Here is a 20,420-nt window from a genome sequence, read left to right as displayed (position 1 = left end):
CCTATATCATCTGATAAATCTGTATTACTGGCGTGATTGCTACTGCGATCTTGTTTTCGGATCCACTGCAAAATTTGATTGTTCTGTTCTCTAATGGTCTTCAATAAAGTGATTACATCATCTTGAGTGTTTGCTGGCATGGACAAAATATACCTTAGTACCAAAACAGTTTTTACATTATTTTTTGGTTTTTACCTCCATTACTTTCCACTACAGCTCTGATGTTGCTCTGTACATCAGTTGCTTTACTACTTGACGGATTATATGGTGACGAGTTCGAAACAGCAGCCTGGCAAAATGACTGATTTGACGCAGAACCTGTAAAATAGAGAATTAACAAATTCTCCTAGGAAATAATGGACATAAATAATAACTCACAGTTTAAAGTATACATTTTAAACAATTCATGCAAATGGACAATTATATTTTTTACCTCTAATAATTTGTCCTGAAGATTTAGTCAATTGAGTATCTTTTGCTGAATGTTGAGGTGGCAAATAATAAAGTTGATTTGTAGAATCACTATCCTCAAACGACCTTTGCGATTGTCCAGCTGAAGCTAATGGAAAAGTTTGAATTGGGCCAGAATAATCTAAAACAGTAGACAGTTAATAATTTATATGTGCCAGATATCTTTAAGTATAAATCTCATTACCAGATAATATGTTTGTAATAGACTTCCGTATTATTGGTTTTGGTCTAGGTAGGGGTTTCTTGTTTTTTGGAAAATCATCTTCTGATGATGACAGCACTTCTTCCTGCTCATCATCAGTGGAAAATTTCTTTGGACGTATTTTCCTTCGAGGTGAAATAATTGCTGATTCCTCAGCATCTGTAGTTAAATCTGAGGTAATTTCAGCCTTTTTAATTTTTTTCTCCGCAATCTTATAGTCGTCTAAAAACAAGTAATAAATACGAGTTTTTTGAAAAAAATCACAGATATTTAATAGAAAGTGATAAAGCAGTTTAGGTTTAGGCAGCAAAACTAACCAGTCTGGAAAAAAATTCGCTTAATTTGGTGAAGTTTCCAGCTGTTATCCTGGGGAGGCTCTTGTCCAGATTTTAATAATTTTATAAAATTTCCGGTTGTCTGTTTTGGCGGCCAAAAGACTTCTCGTTTAAGCGGTGTTAACCAGGCAGAGTGAACAAGAGAAATTCCACCATTGTTCTGGAATTCAACGCCAACGTAACAATTCATCTAAATAATAAAGACAGTTCCCAACACCAAAATTGTAATAAAATAATGCAGATTTATACTCACTTTGAAAAATTTGTTGCCACGGCCGAAATTAACAAGAATCACCCCGGAAATGCTAGAGTTACTATTTGCTGCCGTCCGCCATTACGCGCACACGCGTTCACACCAGTAGTCCAGCACGCATGCGCCTGCACGTCTCGTATCGTATCGTGGCATTTCGATTAAAAACGCGCCAAAATTAAATCTTGGTCGACAGCCTCGACAGGAATCGATGCTAAAAATAATTGTTTCCTACTAATAAAATAGTTAAATAATTGTTAATTACAACATTCTCACTTCATCTTTAAATTCAAATTGCATTTCCACTTAAAACGTCAGTTTAGTATTTTCATTGCTAATTAATGAATTTATATTTATATCCATATTTTAGGTAAACAACAATTTAAAATGTACAATTTTTTATAAAGCACGTATAGGGCGCTTAGTTTTTGTAATAAACTTTCGTTCTAATTTTTTTTATAGTTGATTAAAAAGCACTTAAAACGACCGAAAACAAACGTACGAAAGACGTCTCTAGACGACGTCAAAATGAAATCTGAAATGTCACGTCATATGGACGTCGCTTATTGGTCTACGACGTCGCCGACTAATAATGTCCAATAATTGACGTCATTATAACGACACTGTGCTGCTTGGGAAATAAGTTCAATAGAGAAAAATAAAACTTGGATAGAAGCACCAATGCCCAACAATGCAGAAATACGAAGTACAAAGTGGGTATTTGCTAAGAAGTCTTCAAAAGAAATTTAGATTGGACTAAAAAGTCTGTTAAGGTATTTAAAAGGAACATTAAAGGCAAGATTAAAGTATGAAAGGAGAATGAATGAATTACCATTGAGCTGTTATGTAGATTCGGATTGGGCAGGAGACGTGAATGACAGAAGATCAGTGTCGGGGTACGTTATTAAAGTTTTTGGTAATATAGTATTGTGGGTAACCAGAAAGCAAAACTGTGTTGCATTGTCCAGTACTGAAGCGGAGTTGATAGCTTTATGTGCTGCTGTTCAGGATTCTATGTGGTTAAAAAGATTGTTGCTAGATATGAATCTTGATGTGAATTTTTTTAAAGTATTTGAAGATAATCAGGGTTGTATTGCACTTGTTAAAAATCCTGAGAATAATAAACGTGTCAAACACATAGACATAAAATATAACTTCATTCATGAGAATGTAAAAAATGATTGTATTGTCCTTGAATATATAAATACAAAATGTCAGTTAGCAGACTTATTAACAAAAGGATTGCAAAAACCACAATTTTACTCAAATTGTAAACAATTAGGTTTAGATTTTGAAACGAGAGAGGGTTAATTTTATTTTATTTGTTAATTTCATGTAATATAGGTGATATTTTGAATATGATTGTATATTAATGTATAGACTCTATAAGATGCGCATTAAGAGAGGGTGTTATAATAGAAATCTTTAGGAGTTATTTTAAGTTAATGCTTTCTTATAGAGATGGCCCTTGATTTGTAGAAATAGTAGTTTAATGTTCTATGTACATAGTTTGTTTTTGTAGTTGATTATTATTGAGAAAAGTAAGGTTAAGTTAATATATGGTTTTACTGGGTTATTAGCACATGGTTGGTTTTATAAGATATAAGTGATAGATGATGTATATATATGAAGATGTAAATAAAATGTATATAAAGACGTAGATTGATTTTAATCAACACTGCTGTGTAACAAATAACAACAGTTATCTCGAAATCCGGAAAGCTACCCTCCGGACTCCGAGAGTCCGTGGAGGATTTCAATATATTTATATAGCTTGTAGACTTTTATTACTTTTTTGGGGGGGAATCCATTTATTTTTATTAGCAATTTTAGACTCCGCAATCCGATTCAAACAGTGTCTAATTGAATCTGACACCGCTCAGACGTATAAAAAAGAAGAAGAATATTTCAAGGTTATAATAAGTATGTTGGATACAAATAATCAATTGTAAAAAACAAAATGTTTTTTTGAGGTTACGTTAGTTAAATTTGACATTAACGCGGTCGTATGTCAAATATTGATATAAATTGAAAACCGATATGTCTAGGTTCAGAAAAGAGAAGCGTTGCTTTTGCGATGCTATTAAACCGGGTCTTTTGAGTTATAAACGCAGAATTATGGAAAATTTGAGAAATTAGACACCCGCTACGGATAGTAATACCGATTGTAGTAGCGTCCCAACGAGTTCGAGCGCTCGAGATAATTCCAAACCAACACCCGAAGCTACCAAAGAAGAAAACATCGAAGAATGAAGAGATTTAAAATGCAATCGGACGGTGTTATTACATCTATTAATTGCGATACCTCTGAAGATAATGAAATTTCTTATAAAAAAGACAATGTTAAGGATAAAACTAAGAATAGCGAAAGAGTTTTGTTAATTGAAGCACAAAATGTAAATATTCAAAATCATTATTATACAATTTCTTAAACTATTATGATTATTTGTATTTACTACCAACTCCGGAAGTTTCTTTTCAAGCCATTTTCAAGGTAAGTTCATCCTCAAACTTAAGCTTATTTACCAATACTTTCCATTTGTACCTATCCATAGTTATTAACCCTTAGTTTCTCATCACTTTTCTTTCCGAATCAATCTTCTCACCATCTAATATCTTTGGATCATTATTCTCGATCATCCAACTTTTATTTTCATTCTCTTTTTTTCATTGTTCCTTACATAAATGTAACATAAACTTTTGACTTTAAATAGCCCCTCAAAAAAAATTCACAGCAATTAAATTTGGTGACATAACCTATTTCGTATTTTCTAAAATTTTAAAAAAACAGACTAAAAAAATATTTTTCTTATGGATGTTTGGTACAATGACCTCAATTTGTGGAAAAATCTGCGGGACTTTGAGCCGTAAGGGATTTTAAATTATTATAACTGTGTTAACGAGGGAAACTATTAGCTTTTGTATGCACAACTAGGCGCGCGATTTCCCAGGTTGTTGTGTCTGAAATATACGTGACCACAAAACTGAACTCTTAGTATTTAAAGCCTCATGATATTTCTGATAATTCCGGTATTAAGTTTAATCAAAGAATTAATCGGATGAAGAATAAAGATTAATTAAATTTTGAGTTTTGGACTGGTATTCGTTTAAACGTCATATCATCCCAAAAGCCGTTGGGTTTAAAACGTCGACGCGCAGTATTTACCATTTTTAAATTACCCAATCAAAAAGAAGAATTAAATAATTGACGTTTCTTGAATTCGAGCTTATGATGTTATTAATTTTTATTTTTGATAATGAGGACAGTTGAGCTTTTGGACTGTACAATTTATCTCGAAATAATGCTTGAAATTAATTAGAGAGAATCCAAAAGAGCTGATATCAGATCTCATCCTTTCAGAAAACTTTCTTAAACACAGCTTCGTTTACCATGTGAGTTTTTTTACAAAAATAAATACAATAAACAGCTATGAAGACTTGTTTGGATTGTATTCCTCAAGTTGTTTGATCTTTAATTGACTTGTTTCACGATAAAAAATATTATTAAGGAGCTTTTATATTTCTTCTGGGAATTGTGATCAAATAACTCATAAATCGAGCGATAAAGAATTAAAAAAAAACAAACTGGATTTTGAATTTGTAAAACTGTTCCTGCAATAACGAAAATCTCAAAAGATAATTAACGCTTCCCCGCGAACTGAATAGTAATCAACTTGTCCAGGTAAACATCGAAATATTTAATTTTCAGAATCAGTTGATTATTCAAAAGTATGAATAAACAACAACAGTACACAAAAATTTAATTCCTTGGAGCTACTAAATCGAATAAAGTTACAGTTGATTTTTTAACAGTTACTCAGAGAAAACTTTGTAAGTAAATAAGTGAAGTTTCCGTTTGTTGATATATTATTGGAATGATTTTACATTTTACGAATAGCACTTGTCAAATCGTTAAGCAAACAAAGCGGGCATTTCAATTCGCTAAAGCTTCGTAACAGAAATTTAACATTTCATAATAACTCTTGTGAATATTTTGTTCATCCCCAAAGAATATCGAGTTTGTGTGTAGTTTTGCCCGTTTCTCCAAGGATAAATACGAAAGAGAATTCTCTCGTGCTTCAATACGAAATTACTTGTAATGCGAATTCAGTTTTATTATAAAATTTCGTTTGTATATACGTGTATTATAACAAATTTTAATCTAAAGATTTCCTCGAGGAGCTCCATATTCAAACCATCTTATTGTTTCCCATATGGGATTTTACGATGTGTCCAGTATAGGCCCAGACTTGGACCAAGTCTCCTAAACTTGGTGGGACTGTGATTCAAACCTGGTTGGGCTAACGTATAACTATCATTTATGTATCCCAATAAAGTTGGGCTAAAGTATAACTATCATTTATGTATTCCCAGGAAGTTGGGCTAAAGTATAACTATCATTTATGTATCCCAATAAAGTTGGGCTAAAGTATAACTATCATTTATTTATCCCAATAAAGTTGCTCTAACGTTTTTAATAAAGTTTGTTTTGAGAGTTATACACTACGCATAACATATTGTGGTGTTTTATTCTAATATGATTGGAGGATTTTAGTGGGGAGTATGGGACACCCAAAACGATTTATTTTCATTGGTTGTTGTTGATTTATGTCAAACGATTTGACCATACTTTCGTCCTTTTTTTTAATTTGGTTTAACTTTTTTTACTTCTTTTTTATTTACTTAATGAGTTTTTCTCGCGCATTTTCAGTTTGTGGTTTAACGAAATGGTTCATGTGGATATTTTTTTCATTGCAATTTCAACTAAACACTGTCTCAGTTCTAACATAAGATTACTTAGTTTAGTCGTTATTCCCCACGCTGTTTAAGGGGATCATCGTCATCGAAAAACCGTAAATTGGCCGCATTACAACGAGGTCCCGTATCAACTTCCAAACCATTCCCGTTTTAGATATATGGAATATACGTCAGAAAATAACTTTTTTTTTATCTCTTTCAATCTGGATTCGCAGAATATGTTACCAATAGATCGATTGTCGATGTGATTACGAACGTTAATATATTGTATGAGAGGAATTTATATAAAACGACGATTGTTATAATGATAATTCACTGAAATGTTTGACTTCACTTTTTGTAGACGACAACATGGTTATATAAACGCGAATCAATCAGTGTATTTGTGAATGTTGTCGATTTAGCTGAGGAAGCTGTACAAATGCTTTTTCAAGATCAAAAATCGATAGATTCCACGAGATTCAGATTCGATTAACTTTATCCAACAAAATCCCCACCTAGAGCAGTTTTTCCAAGAATTATTCGACAGGTAGAGCTTAGGGGATTACTATTAATGGAGAAGTGCAATTCCGAGGAATCAGCTACCAAGGCACGTCTTTCCCGAACAGAACTTCAAGAATAAAAAGGGTTCATCTTTTTCTTCTCGCATTTTACATAAGTATACAGTTTTATTTAGAACATGGTTCTGTTTTGTAGATAAAACTTTCATTCCTCCGACGTAGAGATGGTTTTCCTTTGGTTTTGTAAAAATTTTGATAGATTCTTCTTTGAAACTAATTGGTGAGTCGAAAAATAGACATTTGTCTTAAGAGACTTTGTGTTTCAATTAGAAATCAAAATTTATTTGTTCATTTTTCCAAAAATAAGATTCGTCTTTAGAAACTTTGTTTTTCAAAAAGCAAACCAAAATTTGACTTCGGGAATTGCCATTTCGATAAAAAACAAAATTCGTCTTTAGAAACTTTGTTTTTCGAAAACAAAAAAATATTGTCACAAGAGACTTCTTTTGCAATTAGAAACCAAATTTTATTTGTAGAAACTTTATTTTTCAAAACAAACCAAAATTGGTCTTCAGAAACTTTGTTTTTCAAAAATAAACCGACATTTGGTTTCCAGAACTGTCGTATTCGAAAAAACAAACGAAATTGTTTATAGAAACCGTTTTTTCCAAAAATAAATTGTCAATTATCATAAAAAAAAATGTTGGTGGATTTGTAGGAACCAGAAATAAATGGACTTAGAGAGAAATACATAACCTATAAGGAAAATAAGATCCGAGATTATTTTATATATCAAACATGTGAATGTCCATTTTCAAAATGAAATAATTTCGACTATGAAATCAACAATAATTTTATCAACGATCTAATTTAATGAACAGTTACAACAAAATTTCTCTGTAACACAGTTTATAAAGCTGATGAGAAGGTTCACCTTTTGTTTTCCAGTTTCAACTTTTTTCCCTCCACGCTTTTATTTATTTGGGAGGATGAATTAATAAAAATTTATTCATCGTAAAGTTTTACACTCCGTTAGAGCTACATGTACGTCCTGGAAAAAAAGGAGACATAAAATATCCCCCAAAATAAAATACGTTGCGAAAAATATTCCGAATAAAAAATTTCTCAACGCGGTCGTTTTAGAAAAATTTTCAGTGGAGTGGGTGCTCTCACAAGTACCTAGCCTGACCTAGACATGTCTACTCCTTAAATTTTAAGCCACTTTTCTGGACATTCGAATTTCATTGTGTAATGAAACGCTTTGGCATATCTTGACAATCAAAACGATTACCACTCGAATAATCGATCATAATCGATTTTTAGCCAATTACGTTTCTCAATTCGTAAAACTGATTGATTTATTGTTTCAATATTTGTTGTATAAAATTTAATGTTCAAACTTTCTATTGGATATTGTTTGTTTTATTAGGGGTTCGTGATGTTTTTTTATGACTTTTTGAAATTTAAAATATCCGTTTTTGACTAGGAGACATCACAACATATCCTGCAATTTCGGTTTTTAATTCATTACATACTGTTTCTACGAAATGTCAAGTTTATTTTGATATACAGCGTACTGCAAGGGATTTATTTATAAAAAACAGTGGCTATATAACCCAACAGACTGAATACAATGTACACGCCGATATAGATTGACGCGTTTCGATAACCAAAATATATCATCTTCAGAAACTGGAGATAAACTTTTTATTCTAAGAGCATTTAGGCCCTCGAAACCTCCCGCATAGATATCTGATTTTTCGAAAATTTTGCCTGACTTTTGTATAAGTTTATTTAATTTCTTATTTTTTACATCTTTTAATATGTTTATACTTCTAAATTTTCTTGATTTTTGGAGTCTTTTATTTTAAAAAACGTCAAATTTTTATTAGTATTTCAAGATTAAATTGAAATAATGTCGAAAAATAGATAAAAATCATACTAAATATGTAGTTAGTAGTAAAAATTTAATAAAAGAACGTCTAAAAACGTACAAAAATATACAAAAACAAAAATAAAAGTAACGTGTAAGTCTTACGTTAATCAAAGTCAAAGAAAAATATTTAACAGTGTAAAATTTATTTTAAAAAATGGTAGTTTCGTTGTTGTTGAGTTCCAACCCAAAATTCATCACCCTGTATATGTTGAAAACGATAAAAAAATCAAAAACAATTGCTCATAATGGATAGAACAAATTTTTAAAAAAATATAGGAAACCAAACACGTTTATCGGTTAAGTAATCACGCCCCGATTCACATCATTTTGCTTTTTTTATGGTGCACGCGCGATTTTTTGCATTTATTTTCGACGTCACTTTTTCAATTAGAGTTGATTGGTTCGTATTTATGTATCCATCTTTTTATAGCAAGAGGAATAAATATGCATTTTGATTAATTAAAAATGTAATAACAAAACTGGTATACATTTTATCACAAAAAAACATCCAAAAACAATAATATATGTAATATATAAAACATGGAAATTCGTAATAAAAGCTGCAGATGGTGGAAGAATGAAGCTGTTAAAGTAACGACGATGTTCAGAAACTATAATTTTGTATAATGTTCTAAAAAAAACAACAACTTATATATATATATATATATATATATTTAAATAAATTTATTCATACAATTTATCAAATTAAAGTTATTTATTTGAAAAAATGATTTTTAATAATAACAGTATGAGCTCTAATAGTAACTATTTAAGCATCTAAATTTTCGGAATCATTGTCTGGTTTTTCTACACGATTAGAAGTATCGACAGCTTCTTCATCGAAAGCTAATTCTAGTTGAGGTATTGTCGTATCCTCGTTATCGTTTTCAATAATAGTACCCAGTTTGAGATCTTCTTGTTTATAACTAGAAGGTTCGCTTAACATGATAGGTACATTCAAATCTCCAACGCTTCTTTCAACTGGACTCACGAATCTAACGGTTTTCTCCGATTTAGTTATTATCGGTTTATCGATGTCGGTCAACGTGGAACTCACCGTTTGATTCTTCTTTATAGATTTAGCGAAATTACTATAATGTGAAGGTAATTTACGGATTACGCACGATTTACTTTTAGTTATAACGATCGAATCGTTGGTATTAAGACTTTTTCTACGTAAAGAATGTCTTGGTGGTACACGAGGAAATTTCTCCAAAAGTACTATGGGGACTGTACATCCGTTTGCGTGGAAGTATAGTTGGTTGTTCTTCTTAATTTATTCATGTTCATTATTATAGTAAACGAATCAGTGATTATGACAGGTGTCAAAACAGATCTGTCAATTTTGATAAATAAACCGTCAATTATTGTTGTAGAACTAGATATTAGAATGTGGGTTTTTTACGTAAAAAGCAAACACAAATTTCGACTAAACTTTGAGTTTATGTGAAAAAATTTTGAAATAAAAGTTATAGATCTTTTAATTTTTTACAAATTTGTCATTTAACTTTTTTCTATAAGACTGCCAGATATCGAGATAAACCGTTTTTAATCGAACTATTATTTTTTTTCTTCCAAAAATTATCAACCAAGATTTATGTGCTGATGAATTGTAAACTTTTAATACGAGGGCGGTTCGAATATGAGGTAATAACCTTCACTGGTTACATATTTTTGGGATTTCTTCAGAAGTTATTTGATCCTTGGACAACTCAGACAAACTCCTCCATCAAGCTTCAACTTCTTCGCGAGCTCTTACGAGTTCATTCGGAGAGACGTTTGGAGTTTATTCAAATCTTCATGAGGAATTATGATGGAAATCGAATATGGAATTATCTTAAATTGTTTTTGATGTAATCATTCAGACAAGAATCCTGAGAAAACCATCGTAGATAGAGTTGGAACTTTTGGTTGGAATAGTTTTGTTGGTTTTTATTGGAAACTTTTTGGTGTGAAAACTTTCTAATTGCCGTGGTTAAGAGACGCCGCGTTTGGGGTGAAACTTAGGTAAATAGTCAGACCGAAAATTACGAAGTTTAAAGAACGAAGTATGTTTTCACGGCAATTACAATTGTCTACAACTTCATATCATACTCTAATATGTTCATTATGTAGTTATATCTTTTCACTTTTTACTGTTCTGTAAAGGAAAAAAAATCCTATTCTGTAGGATTAATTTATAGAAGTTTTTATGTAATTTTAATATCAAAAAAACATGTTTGTTTAGACCGTTCCATATATGTATACAAATCAAATTAGTATCTCACATAAAAACATGGACAACTACTTTATTTTCATTTTTCTTTAATATCGTACAAGTTTATATCAATTTTTTTTTGAAAATAATTTTTAATATTTTCATGAATTTTCAAACATTACATCTCTAAATCAATTCAGAGCATTTTATAGTTTTCATTTTTCTGTAATTACTACAACTGATGATTAAAACATATACGTATTTAATTAGATCAGTTCCACAGACGTATTTCTATAAAACGAGGTTATCAAAAAGGATGATCTAACGAGATAACATCTGCTATAATTCAGTTCCTACTAAAACTTCTATCCTCTACCCTAATTATTATTTTCCTATCAAAATCTATCAACGTCTCCAACAACAAACAACACAATCATTTATTATTTGTTTGTTATCAACTAATACGTGGTTTTAGATCCCAATTTTAATATAGTTTATGGAAAATGTTTCCACCTTAAGAATTAACCGTTTCTTCTCAAAATAGGTGATTATTAATGAACATTTTTCTTCTGCAAGTGAAAATTTACATCTTGTACTATAATCATTTAATTCCACTTAGAAAAACGATTATTTAAGTTGAACGCTACTCACATGTATTTTCTAGTTGTAGGGTATGGCGCCATGCAAATTGAAAAAGTATATGTCATGTAAAATTGAAACTAGTTCTACATTGTCTTTTGCTGACTAAAAAGGCTGTTAAGGTATTTAAAAGTAACATTAAAGGCAAGATTAAAGTATGAAAGGAGAATGAATGAATTACCATTGAGCTGTTATGTAGATTCGGATTGGGCAGGAGACGTGAATGACAGAAGATCAGTGTCGGGGTACGTTATTAAAGTTTTTGGTAATATAGTATTGTGGGTAACCAGAAAGCAAAACTGTGTTGCATTGTCCAGTACTGAAGCGGAGTTGATAGCTTTATGTGCTGCTGTTCAGGATTCTATGTGGTTAAAAAGATTGTTGCTAGATATGAATCTTGATGTGAATTTTTTTAAAGTATTTAAAGATAATCAGGGTTGTATTGCACTTGTTAAAAATCCTGAGAATAATAAACGTGTCAAACACATAGACATAAAATATAACTTTATTCATGAGAATGTAAAAAATGATTGTATTGTCCTTGAATATATAAATACAAAATGTCAGTTAGCAGACTTATTAACAAAAGGATTGCAAAAACCACAATTTTACTCAAATTGTAAACAATTAGGTTTAGATTTGGAAACGAGAGAGGGTTGATTTTATTTTATTTGTTAATTTCATGTAATATAGGTGATATTTTGAATATGATTGTATATTAATGTATAGACTCTATAAGATGCGCATTAAGAGAGGGTGTTATAATAGAAATCTTTAGGAGTTATTTTAAGTTAATGCTTTCTTATAGAGATGGCGCTTGATTTGTATAAATAGTAGTTTAATGTTCTATGTACATAGTTTGTTTTTGAAGTTGATTATTATTGAGAAAAGTAAGGTTAAGTTAATATATAGTTTTACCGGGTTATTAGCTCATGGTTGGTTTTATAAGATATAAGTGATAGATGATGTATATATATGATGATTTAAATAAAATGTATATAAAGACCTAGATTAATTTTAATCAACACTGCTGTGTAATAAATAACAACAGTTGTCTCAAAATCCGGAAAGCCACCCTCCGGACTCAGAGAGTTCGTGGAGGATTTCAATACATTTATATAGCTTGTAGACTTTTTTTACTTTTTTTGGGGGGAATCCATTCATTTTTATTAGCAATTTTAGACTCCGCAATCCGATTCAAACAGTGTCTAATTGAATCTGACACCGCTGACGTATAAAAAAGAAGAAGAATATTTCAAGGTTATAATAAGTATGTTGGATACAAATAATCAATTGTAAAAAACAAAATGTTTTTTTGAGGTTTTGTTAGTTAAATTAGACATTAACGCGGTCGTATGTCAAATATTGATATAAATTGAAAACCGATATGTCTAGGTTGAGAAAAGAGAAGCATTGCTTTTGCGATGCTATTAAACCGGGACCTTTGAGTTATAAACGCAAAATTATGGAAAATTTGAGAAATGAGACAACCGCTGCGGATAGTAATACCGATTGTAGTAGCGTCCCAACGAGTTCGAGTGCTCGAGATAATTCTAAACCAACACCCGAAGCTACCAAAGACGAAAACATCAAACATCGAAGAATGAAGAGATTTAAGATGCAATCGGACGGTGTTATTACATCTATCAATTGCGATACGTCTGAAGATAATGAATTTTCTTATAAAAAAGACAATGTTAAGGATAAAACTAAGAATAGCGAAAGAGTTTTGTTAATTGAAGCACAAAATGTAAATATTCATAATCATTATTATACAATTTCTTAAACTAATATGATTATTTGTATTTACCACCAACTCCGGAAGTTTCTTTTCAAGCCATTTTCAAGGTAAGTTCATCCTCAAACTTAGCTTATTTACCAATACTTTCCATTTGTACCTATCTATAGTTATTAACCCTTAGTTTCTCATCACTTTTCTTTCCGAATCAATCTTCTCACCATCTAATATCTTTGGATCATTATTCTCGCTCATCCAACTTTTATTTTCATTCTCTTTTTTTATTGTTCCTTACATAAATATAACATAAACTTTTGACTTTAAATAGCCCCTCAAAAAAAATTCACAGCAATTAAATTTGGTGACATAACCTATTTCGTATTTTCTAAAATTTTAAAAAAACAGACTAAAAAAATATTTTTCGTTTGGATGTTTGGTACAATGACCTCAATTTGTGGAAAAATCTGCGGGACTTTGAGCCGTAATGGATTTTAAATTATTATAACTGTGTTAACGAGGGAAACTATTAGCTTTTGTATGCACAACTAGGCGCGCGATTTCCCAGGTTGTTGTGTCTGAAATATACGTGACCACAAAACTGAACTCTTAGTATTTAAAGCCTCATGATATTTCTGATAATTCCGGTATTAAGTTTAATCAAAGAATTAATCGGATGAAGAATAAAGATTAATTAAATTTTGAGTTTTGGACTGGTATTCGTTTAAACGTCATATCATCCCAAAAGCCGTTGGGTTCAAAACGACGACGCCCAGTATTTACCATTTTTAAATTACCCAATCAAAAAGAACAATTAAACATTTGACGTTTCTTGAACAGAAAGGATTTTTCAAATTTCAAAAATGTTCATTTGTGGATTATTTAAACCTACGAACTTTTGATTTGAGGTTAACTCAATAATTAAGTCACCGCGCGTTGTTCAACACGATACATTTTGATACTGAATTCGAGCTTATGACGTTATCAATTTTTATTTTTGATAATGAGGACAGTTGAGCTTTTGGATTGTACAATTTATCTCGAAATAATGCTTGAAATTAGAGAGAATCCAAAAGAACTGATATCAGATCTCATCCTTTCAGAAAACTTTCTTAAACACAGCTTCGTTTACCATGTGAGTTTTTTTACAAAAATAAATACAATAAACAGCTATGAAGACTTGTTTGGATTGTATTCCTCAAGTTGTTTGATCTTTAATTGACTTGTTTCACGATAAAAAATATTATTAAGGAGCTTTTACATTTCTGCTGGGAATTGTGATCAAATAACTCATAAATCGAGCGAAAAAGAATTAACAAAAAACAAACTGGATTTTGAATTTGTAAAACTGTTCCTGCAATAACGAAAATCTCAAAAGATAATTAACGCTTCCCCGCGAACTGAATAGTAATCAACTTGTCCAGGTAAACATCGAAATATTTAATTTTCAGAATCAGTTGATTATTCAAAAGTACGAATAAACAACAACAGTACACAAAAATTTAATTCCTTGGAGCTACTAAATCGAATAAAGTTACAATTGATTTGTTAACAGTTATTCAGAGAAAAGTTTGTAAGTAAATAAGTGAAGTTTCCGTTTGTTGATATATTATTGGAATGATTTTACATTTTACGAATAGCACTTCTCAAATCGTTAAGCAAACAAGGCGGGCATTACAATTCGCTAAAGCTTCGTAACAGAAATTTAACATTTCATAATAACTCTTGCGAATATTTTGTTCATCCCCAAAGAATATCGAGTTTGTGTGTAGTTTTGCCCGTTTCTCCAAGGATAAATTCGAAAGAGAATTCTCTCGTGTTTCAATACGAAATTACTTGTAATGCGAATTCAGTTTTATTATAAAATTTTGTTTGTATATACGTGTATTGTAACAAATTTTAATCTAAAGACTTCCTCAAGGAGCTCCATATTCAAACCATCTTATTGTTTCCCATATGGGATTTTACGATGTGTCCTGTATAGGCCCAGACTTGGACCAAGTCTCCTAAACTTGGTGGGACTGTGATTCAAACCTGGTTGGGCTAACGTATAACTATCATTAATGTATCCCAATAAAGTTGGGCTAAAGTATAACTATCATTTATTTATCCCAATAAAGTTGCTCTAACGTTTTTAATAAAGTTTGTTTTGAGAGTTATTCACTACGCATAACATAGTGTGGTGTTTGGAGGATTTTAGTGGGGAGTATGGGACACCCAAAATGATTTATTTTCATTGGTTGTTGTTGATTTATGTCAAACGATTTGACCATACATTCGTCCTTTTTTTTATTTGGTTTAACTTTTTTTACTTTTTTTTATTTATTTAATGAGTCTTTCTCGCGCATTTTCAGTTTGTGGTTTAACGAAATGGGTCATGTGGATATTTTTTTTCATTGCAATTTCAACTAAACACTGTCTCAGTTCTACCATAAGATTACTTAGTTTAGTAGTTACTCCCGACACTGTTTAAGGGGATTATCGTCATCGGAGAACCGTAAATTGGCCGCATTACAACGGGGTCCCTTATCAACTTCCAAACCTTTCCCGTTTTATCGTAAGATATATGGAATATACGTCAGAAAATAATTTTTTCTTTATCTCTTTCAATCTGGACTCGCAGAATATGTTACCAATAGATCGATTGTCGATGTGATTACGAAAATAAATATATTGTATGAAAGGAATTCATATAAAACGACGACTGTTATAATGATAATCCCCTGAAATGTTTACCTTCAGTTTTTGAAGACGACAACATGGTTATGTAAACGCGAATCAATCAGTGTATTTGTGAATGTTGTCGATTTAGCTGAGGAACTCTGTACAAATGCTTTTTCAAGATTAAAAATCGATAGATTCAACGAGATTCAGATTCGATCAACTTTATCCAACAAAATCCCCACCTAGAGCAGTTTTTCCAAGAATTATTCGACAGGTAGTGGTTAGGGGATTACTATTGATGGAGAAGTGCAATTCCGAGGAATCAGCTACCAAGGCACGTCTTTCCCGAACAGAACTTCAAGATCAAAAAGGGTTCATCTTTTTCTTCTCGCATTTTACATAAGTATACAGTTTTATTTAGAACATGGTTCTGTTTTGTAGTTAAAACTTCCATTCCTTCGACGTAGAGGTGGTTTTCCTTTGGTTTTGTAACAATTTTGATAGATTCTTCTTTGAAACCAATTGGTGAGTCAAAAAATAGACATTTGTCTTAAGAGACTTCTGTTTCAATTAGAAATCAAAATTTGATTGTACAAACTTCATTTTTCCAAAAATAAGATGAGATTCGTCTTTAGAAACTTTGTTATTCAAAAAGCAAACCAAAATTTGACTTCGGGAATTGCCATTTCGATAAAAAACAAAATTCGTTTTTAGAAACTTCATTTTTTGAAAACAAAAAAAATATGGTCACAAGAGGCTTTCTTCTGCAATTAGAAACCAAATTTTATTTGAAGAAACTTTATTTTTCAAAACAAACCAAAATTGGTCTTCAGAAACTTTGTTTTTCAAAAATAAACGGACATTTGGTTTTCAAAACTGTCGTATTCGAAAAAACAAACGAAATTTGTTTTGTTGTTTCCAAAAATAAATTGTCAGTTATCATAAAAAAATGTTGGTGGATTTCTAGGAACCAGAAATAAGAGCACTTAGGGAGAGATACATAACATATGAGAAAAATAAGATCCAAGATTATTTTATATATCAAACAATACATGTGAACGCCCATTTTCAAAATAAAATAATTTCGACTATCAAATCAACAATAGATTGTATTCAACGATCTAATTTAATGAACAGTTACAACAAAATTAATAAAAACTTATATATCGTAGAGTTTTACACTCCGTTAAAACCAAAAATAAGATTCGTCTTTAGAAACTTTGTTTTTCAAAAAGCAAACCAAAATTTGACTTCGGGAATTGCCATTTCGATAAAAAACAAAATTCGTCTTTAGAAACTTTGTTTTTCGAAAACAAAAAAATATTGTCACAAGAGACTTCTTTTGCAATTAGAAACCAAATTTTATTTGTAGAAACTTTATTTTTTAAAACAAACCAAAATTGGTCTTCAGAAACTTTGTTTTTCAAAAATAAACCGACATTTGGTTTCCAGAACTGTCGTATTCGAAAAAACAAACGAAATTGTTTATAGAAACCGTTTTTTCCAAAAATAAATTGTCAATTATCATAAAAAAAATGTTGGTGGATTTGTAGGAACCAGAAATAAATGGACTTAGAGAGAAGTACATAACCTATAAGGAAAATAAGATCCGAGATTATTTTATATATCAAACATGTGAACGTCCATTTTCAGAATGAAATAATTTCGACTATCAAATCAACAATAATTTTATCAACGATCTAATTTAATGAACAGTTACAACAAAATTTCTCTGTAACACAGTTTATAAAGCTGATGAGAAGGTTCACCTTTTGTTTTCCATTTTCAACTTTTTTCCCTCCACGCTTTTATTTATTTGGGAGGATGAATTAATAAAAACTTATTCATCGTAAAGTTTTACACTCCGTTAGAGATACATGTACGTCCTGGAAAAAAAAGGAGACATAAAATATCCCCCAAAATAAAATACGTTGCGAAAAATATTCCGAATAAAAAATTTCTCAACGCGGTCATTTTAGAGAAATTTTCAGTGGAGTGGGTGCTTCCACAAGTACCTAGCCTGACCTAGACATGTCTACTCCTTATATTTTAAGCCACTTTTCTGGACATTCGAATTTCATTGTGTAATGAAACGCTTTGGCATATCTTGACAATCAAAACGATTACCACTCGAATAATTCATCATAATCGATTTTTAGTCAATTACGTTTCTCAATTCGTAAAACTGAATGAATTATTATATTATTGATATACATCGTACTGCTAGGGATATATTTATAAAAAGCAGTGGCTATATAACCAAACAGACTAAATACATTGTTCAAGCCGATATAGATTGACGCGCGTTTCGATAACCAATTTATATCATCTTCAGAAACTGAAGATAAACTGTTTATTCTAAGAGCATTTAGGCGCTCGAAACCTCCCGAATAGATATCTGATTTTTCGAAAGCTTTGCCTGACCTTTGTATAAGTTTATTTAATTTCTTATTTTTTAGACCTTTTAATATGTTCATACCTCTAAATTTTCTTGATTTTTGGAGTCTTTTATTTTAAAAAACGTCAATTTTTTATTAGTATTTCAAAAATTAAATTGAAATAATGTCGAAAAATAGACAAAAATCAAACTAAATATGTAGTTAGTAGTAAAAATTTAATAAAAGAACGTCTATAACATACAAAAATATACAAAAACAAAGATAAAAGTACCGAGTAAGTCTTACTTTAAACAAAGTCAGAGAAAAATATTTAACTGTGTAAAATTTATTTTAAAAAATGGTACTTTCGTTGTTGTTGTGTTCCAACCTAAAATTCATCACACTGTATATGTTGATAACAATTAAAAAATCAAAAACAATTGCTCATAATGGATATAACAAATTTTTAGGAAAATATAGAAAACCAAACACGTTTATCCGTTGAATAATCACGCACAGATTCACATCAATTTGCTTTTTTTATGGTTCACGCGCGCTTATTGCATTTATTTTTTACGATACTTTTTCATTTAGAGTTGATTGATTCGTGTTTATGTATCCATCTTCTTATAGTGAGAGGAATAAATATGCATTTTGAATAATAAAAATGTAATAAAAAAACTGGTATATATTTTATCACATAAAAACATTCAAAAACAATAATGTATAAATTAATATTGATAAATTTTCCGCGTTCTGATCAACCCTGTTTAACAGAGTTATTTGATAGATACTTAAGTTTCGTGATACGGCAACACTGATGTGAATATGTTGAATCTGTCATTGTCATCATAAAGTTTGACATTTGTAATGGCTAACGTGTTATTTACTACGATTTTCGACGTAGATTAAACTAACTACAGAATGTTGATGAATTCGCTGAAGAAACCCAATCTCAAGGACGTTGTTGAACCCACGTTTCATCTATAACATATAGAACGGTTTTATTTCTGTGAAACATTGTTAAACGCTCGATGAAAACATTTTCGCGTCGATGGTTTTGTTTCAATGTGCGCAAACGCGGCATCCATCTTGTACACAACTATATAATGTCACAATTTTCAATTAAAACACGATGTAAATGTCGAGTATGTTTGCTATAAATAAACTGAACGATCCACGAGATTTCAGACAGTTTTATAGTCAATATCCTACGCAAAATTTTCTTCTCACTTCTAAAACCAGTTTGAAAACTTCGCTATACATAATTTTCTCTAGCTAGTATCTATAAGATTCAAAGAATGAATGTTACAACTGGACGTAAAAGTTCTTTTTATGACCCACGATATTAAATAGAATCATACAATGCCGACTTCTACATTTAAAAACTACACGGAGAGAAATGTTGAAAATCTCATCATTTTAATCGAATGATATATTCGAAAGACTATGGTAAAAACGGTCTAGAAACAAACAAAACATCATAGAAAAGGAGAAAAGGAAGTTTCAAAACGCATCTAAAAAGAAAAAGAACAAATAATAGTTAAAACTAATAAAAATTAGACCGATATTTTATCAAATTGCTCTTTTGTTAGGTTAAGTTGAATGAAATTCATATTATTCATCATATTTCGTATACGAATGAATTTTTTTCAAATCTATTGATTACATTTTAGATTTTAAACCATGCAGAACATTTTATAAAGAATAATTTTTTTTCGTAATATCAACAATAAAAAAGATAGAGTTGGTAATTTAATTGGTTACATGTTTCTCAGTGTACAGAAACTTGGAAATTCGTAATAAAAGTTGCAGACGGTGGTAGAATGAAGCTGTTAAAGTAACGGCGATGTTCAGAAACTATAATTTTGTATAATTTTCAAAAGAAACAACAACTTCTTCATCGAAAGCTAATTCTAGTTGAGGTATTGTCGTATCCTCGTTATCGTTGTCAATAATTGTACCCAGTTTGAGATCTTCTTGTTTACAGCTAGAAGGTTCGCTTAACATGATAGGTACATTCAAATCTCCAACGCTTCTTTCAACTGGACTCACGAATATAACGGTTTTCTTCGATTTAGCTATTATCGGTTAATCAATGTCGGTCAACATGGAATTCACCGACTGATTCTTCTTTATGGATTTAGCGAAATTACTATAATGTGAAAGTAATTTACGGATTACGCACGATTTACTTTTAGTTATAACGATTGAATCTTTGGTATTAAGACTTTTTTTACGTAAAGAATGTCTTGGTTGTACTCGAGGTAATTTCTCAAAAACTACTATGGGGAATGTACATTCCGTTTGCGTGGAAGTATCTCTGGTTCTTCTTCTCAATATATTCATGTTCAT

At 30.7% G+C, this 20,420-nt stretch overlaps 1 protein-coding gene across 1 annotated transcript; it reads right to left on the bottom strand.

The window, feature by feature from the left end:
• Positions 1 to 407: 407 nt before the first annotated feature.
• LOC130451967 (uncharacterized) lies at positions 408 to 1,302 on the bottom strand. The gene is made up of 2 exons (XM_056791324.1): positions 991 to 1,302; positions 408 to 895 (listed from the first exon to the last, which is right to left on the bottom strand). Exons 1-2 carry the CDS (start codon positions 1,196 to 1,198, stop codon positions 636 to 638), a joined length of 468 nt encoding a protein of 155 aa, XP_056647302.1. The 5' UTR covers positions 1,199 to 1,302; the 3' UTR covers positions 408 to 635.
• Between the last annotated feature and the right edge of the window lie 19,118 nt (positions 1,303 to 20,420).

This window comes from Diorhabda sublineata, chromosome Y, assembly GCF_026230105.1.
Source record: "Diorhabda sublineata isolate icDioSubl1.1 chromosome Y, icDioSubl1.1, whole genome shotgun sequence".
Classification (NCBI taxonomy): domain Eukaryota; kingdom Metazoa; phylum Arthropoda; class Insecta; order Coleoptera; family Chrysomelidae; genus Diorhabda; species Diorhabda sublineata.
Note: the sequence above shows the minus strand (reverse complement) of the source record. Positions and strands in the feature narration are given on the sequence as shown.

What these genes read in the sequence shown, in the direction of transcription:
- LOC130451967 (XM_056791324.1), bottom strand. Translation starts at nt 1,198, where the DNA reads ATGAATTGTTACGTTGGCGTTGAATTCCAGAACAATGGTGGAATTTCT. An exon ending in GCGAATTTTTTTCCAGACTG is followed by an intron (nt 896 to 990) that starts GTTAGTTTTGCT and finishes ACTTGTTTTTAG; the next exon opens with ACGACTATAAGATTGCGGAG.